Below are 4848 nucleotides of genomic sequence, written 5' to 3'. Positions count from 1 at the left end.
TTCTGCGACGGTATTACTTCCAGAGCCACCACATCTCTCTAGCGATGATTTAGCGACACTGAGTGGCACGATAGATATTCTGCTTTCTTTAACGCAGCGTGCCTTGGCAACGCGACCTTCCTTTACGTCGCAACATCCAATTTCGAAGTTGACACACTTTGCCAAGTGGTGCGATGGATATGGACTTCTTGGAAAGAGCCAAATTGAGTCCGTTGCGGCTCTTGAGGCGCAGGCGACGCGTGACTTGGGATCACAGGCAACTCAACTGGAGACAGTGATGATGCTGAAATCGCTTCCATCCGGCGATGAGGCGGCGTTAAGAACGGTTCTTGATAACATATGGAATGAAAAGGAGGGTCATTTTGAGCCCTACAGTGCAGATGTGTTGTCGTCTATTGCGGTTTTGGCTGGTGCGCATGGCATTTCGGACGCGTTTCGGGCGCAAGTTGCGGGAAGGCTGATGAAGACGCAGCAAGAGCGGCTGAGTGGAAGCGGTGCTGATCTTCCACGACGGGCGCTGAGATTTGTGAACGCCGAACACTCGAAGGAAAAGCAGAAGTCCATCAAGCGAATGCTTGCCGCCGAGGAGGATAAGAAGAGGAAGGCACAGTAGAGGTAAAGTTCTTGGTGTGCACGTTTACAGCATGACTTTTTACGGGAAACATGATAGTGATCATCATCTTCACCATCTCCAATTGTGCGGGGATGCGCGGTTAAACGGCGATGGTTTGTGAGAAAAAAAGAACAAAATAATAATAAAAAGAAGAGGAAGAGAGAGAGAAAGAGATGACAGGGCACTGAGGTGTGTGTGTGTGTGCACAGCAACCTGCCTTTTTGGTTGGTGATTTTTTTTTTTATTTTGCTTATCTGATGGGAGGAAAGGAAAATTGGTGAAGATGCGTTTTTTTTCTGTTTATCTTGTCATGATTGCCTCTTGCGTGTAGGGAAAAGTCGAGTGGTGTACATTTTATTTTTGTTGCTGTTGGAGGTTGCCGTCGGATCATCGATGATCAACTTGGAGAAGCTGAACACCGGCATCACGCGACTGGTGAGCGTGAAAAAGTACCCGGTCACACGGCCTCAGAATATGCCACGGAGGACGAAAGGGCGCGTTTTTCGTTTGGGTGTACTACATAGCAAAGAGATGACAGAGGCGATGTTGCTGCGTAACAGACGTGGATTTGTGAACAGCCAAGTGAACACGGTTGCCCACGCCCCCTCCATTTATCACTGGCTTTTCCACCGCTGTGGTGTTCCTTTTGAGGAGACGCAGGAGTTGGCCAACTCAGGCGGACTAACAGTTAACGGCAAGACAGTCGATCGCTCGGGATTGGAATCACAGATGGAGTGGGTCGAGTTGCAGAAATTAGATATTCGCATCCGGGTAGAGGCATCCACGGCGGATCGGACATCCGGCTTCACAATAGACAACAACAGCAAGAGCACAAACAACGATGGCCGAAAGGGAGATAGTAACGGCTCGCCAACTGTAATGTGGGTGCCTGCATTAAAACGGGCGTTGCATCGGCAGTACTTTTTTGTTTATCTGCAACCGGGCATATCTATCACCTCCGATCAAACCGACCCGCGTTCTTTTGTGCATCGCCTCACGCCGCTTGTTGGCAGTGTTGCTGGTATCGGCATGAATATTCTCCGACCAATTGGTTTCATGAATGGAATGAAAGGGTTTGGTTTGGCGACAAACGATGTGTCGATGGTACGGTATTGGAACAATGAATTTCTGGGAAATTTTGGCGTCTACGATGTTCGTTTTGCTCGCGGTGTGCCTTCGGAAGTTCTCCGGAGGCTCGCGGAAGAGGTCCAACAGGTGTTGAATGATGGCATTCGGAAGCAGCTGTCGAAAGATGTCATTGTGCCTTGTGAATGCACTCTGGAGCCCATGTCAGCATATCAAAAACAGCACTCTAAACATAAGGGTGAGTTTGTGGCTGGACTCTATTCCAAACCCCTTCACGACGAGCGGTTGATCATACGTAGCCCGCTCCTGCCGTATCGTGTGGCACGAAAGATACGTCGTGCTGGTGGCTTCATTACAATGGTGCGCTCTGGTCCATTTTCGCTGCCGCCATCGCTCCCTCAAACGAAGCAACGTCCTTTGTTACCCCAGGAGCTGGCATTGATGTTCACATTTGAGCGCAAACTCAAGACAAACCGCGTCGTGCTCAGCTTACGTGAGTTTGAGGCGGATAATAATCTTGACGGCATTGACCCGGAAGCCATTTTAACCTCTGCGTGAGAGCAATTTGGCACAGTTAGTTGGTTGCATTTGGATTTAATTTTACAGACGTTACATTTATGTTGAATTGAGGGGAAAAAACGCATACGGAGAGAAACACAGTGTGTCCACTTTGGGTGAGAGAGAGAGTCAGTGTGTGTGTGTGTATGTGTGCATGCCTGCGGTTTTTTTTTTTTTTTTTTTTTTTTTTGCGATATGCTTGTATATCTTTTCATTATCTATTATTATTCTAGGAGATTGTGAAGAGAATGATCGCGGGAAAGCTGGCGAACTTAATTAATATAAATATCCTGACACAACGAATACACTTCTTTATGGTACTTTCTACCGTATGAATTTTTGGGAAGAAAACGACTTTAAGGGTTAGGGAAACGATAGAAGCCAGATAATTTTTTATTTTTATTTTGCCATTCCACCCACCCCCTGTTGATCCCCACCTCGCGGCGGGGTCTTGTGGTTGGAGGACCCCAAAGTCTGCCAATTCGTAAGTAATAAATAAATAAATATATATATATATATATCCTATTCGGATAGAGTGCAGTATGTCATGATAGTGGCTAACAGAATATATATTTTATCAGAAGAAAACGTTTGGGCATTTAACTGCCCTCAATTACATTCTCTTCCCCATCTTGATTTTGGTTTCTATAGGGAATTTCAGGATCCGGCCGGGGGGACAGAAGATTATTTTTGGTGATATGCGGGGCAGCGGTGCGTTGGCGTGTGCGGGCTGCTCATGGCTGCCGGTGTTGCCTTTCCTGCTGTTCCCCCGCTCCACTCCTTTGCGTGTGACGGACCAAACGTTTTTTACGGGCGTGTGGTGGGGTCGCGTTCCTGTTTGGAAAAAAAGCCTTTTGCAGGCATCATGATACTGCCGTCTGTGCCACACGAGGCAGTGGGGAAGATCCTGGGATTTTTTTGCGGGGCGGCACCGCACCCATGCCGTATGGTTGATTTGTATTTTGCAATGCACGGTGATGGGGATGTGCGGTGACAACTTTCTCCAGTGAAGCGGCACAAGCAGCACGGGGAGCTGAACGGAGGATTGGTGGCTGCGTGCTTCCAAGTGATATGTGAATGGCGAAAGCAATAAGAAAGGCAGCGTGGCAGCACTCTTTCGCCACGCACACCGCAGATATTTTATATAAAGCATGCAAATTGCAATTTTTTTTGTTGTGTGGGGAATTACCATGATGCATCGCTGTTGTGGAGTGTATGATTTGGGGTTCTTGCGTGTGGCCGTTGCTGCACCGAATTCTCTTCCCACTTGTGTCTGTGTGTGTTTGTGTTAGGGTTTATGCGAGCATTTCCTCTTGCAGTGTGTGTGCGGTGACGACGGTGCCACACGTGTGCGGGACCGTGGCGAGCGGAATGCGTGGGCGAACCCTCCATGCCCACCACGTTGTTGTTGGCTCTCACCAACACTGTGCTGGGTGGATGGTATCCACGGGCCGTCTTTGTGGTGGTCCTCGTGCATGTGGTGTGCATCGCACATTGTGTGGATGGTTTTCTTGTTGTGGGTGCCAGTCATTGCTGTGCGTAATTTCCTTCATTCTTATTCCTCTCCCTTTTGATTGGTTGCCAGTATTCAGCTTTAACTCGATCCAACCAAGAAAACAAGGAGAAACAATGTCTGGTGGGCGCAATAGAATGCAAGGTGGAAATACCGAGAGTCAAGCGTCTGCTGTGCCGCAGGGAGATGGTCAGAGGAGAGCGACGCCGGAGTTGGAGGTTGTCACAGGTCAACCCGCCGCGACCCGCAGAAGAGCGGAGGAGGCGCGGCGACCAGAGTGGACCATGAGCAGCACCGTAAGGGACATCCTGCTGGAGGGAAGCAATGGAATGGCCAAAATGAAGCTCAATGATTTCATTCGGGATTATGTTGGCGGCGGGGCAGCCGTTGATGAAGACCACAATGTTACGATGGAGGTGTTTTTCCATAAGCCGGATGATTACGTACAAGACCAGCAGCTTTTTGATGAGATTCATAATTTAACAGAGTACCAAGGGCTAGAAGGGAGGGGGATACTATTGGAGGCTACTACTAGGCTTGAAGGAGAAGGCGTGTTCATTCTTGAAGAATGGAGGGACTTTGGAAGAAAGGCTACGGTCGCTCTTTTTGCAAGGAAAAAACTGGACAAAGTTCTCACCCAAGTACTGGAAGAAAATATGCTTGAGGCAAGAGGAAGAGCATGGCAGCAACGAGAAATAGAATTTAAGATTCCCACTAATATCGAAGATGTACTGTTTAAAGGTAGTCCTCGCTTCATGGAAATAAAGCTGAATGATTTTCTTGCGTTGGAATTGTGCGGCTGGGGCATTTTGCGCGCCAATCGGAATGTCTTGTTGAAGGAGTTTTTCCGGGAACCCTCGAAGTATATCCGTGATGCGGGAGTATTGGCCGAAGTACAGGCATCAGTTTATTATGTGTTGATGGATATTGCCGTATGGAATGAAATGGTTTTTGATGAGGATATACGCAAGCTTCACGAGAATGGTGTACACAAACTATTTGAGTGGTCAGAAGCTGCTGCGGACGTAAAAGCAAGTGTTGAACGCATCACTAAACAGTTTTTGGATGCAGCCGTCAT

The 4848-nt window shown here is 48.1% G+C and overlaps 3 protein-coding genes across 3 annotated transcripts, besides 5 other annotated features; all 3 read left to right on the top strand.

The window, feature by feature from the left end:
* Tc00.1047053509827.20 (hypothetical protein, conserved) lies at positions 1–613 on the top strand (the record flags this gene model as incomplete). The annotated part of the gene is made up of 1 exon (XM_798808.1): positions 1–613. A coding segment is annotated over one exon (613 nt), but the record flags the coding sequence as incomplete, so codon positions are not given.
* Positions 1–4848: a sequence feature (heterozygous, Esmeraldo-like haplotype).
* Tc00.1047053509827.10 (hypothetical protein, conserved) lies at positions 1007–2257 on the top strand (the record flags this gene model as incomplete). The annotated part of the gene is made up of 1 exon (XM_798807.1): positions 1007–2257. One exon carries the CDS (start codon positions 1007–1009, stop codon positions 2255–2257), a length of 1251 nt encoding a protein of 416 aa, XP_803900.1.
* Positions 2422–2447: a microsatellite.
* Positions 2489–2946: a mobile genetic element.
* Positions 2643–2663: a sequence feature (AT_rich).
* Positions 2747–2778: a sequence feature (AT_rich).
* Tc00.1047053509827.4 (retrotransposon hot spot (RHS) protein, putative) lies at positions 3887–4848 on the top strand (the record flags this gene model as incomplete). Its single annotated transcript, XM_798809.1, has 1 exon — positions 3887–4848. A coding segment is annotated over one exon (962 nt), but the record flags the coding sequence as incomplete, so codon positions are not given.

This window comes from Trypanosoma cruzi, genomic scaffold (assembly GCF_000209065.1).
Source record: "Trypanosoma cruzi strain CL Brener 1047053516473 genomic scaffold, whole genome shotgun sequence".
In the NCBI taxonomy this organism is placed as follows: Eukaryota; Euglenozoa; class Kinetoplastea; order Trypanosomatida; family Trypanosomatidae; genus Trypanosoma; species Trypanosoma cruzi.
Note: the sequence above shows the minus strand (reverse complement) of the source record. Positions and strands in the feature narration are given on the sequence as shown.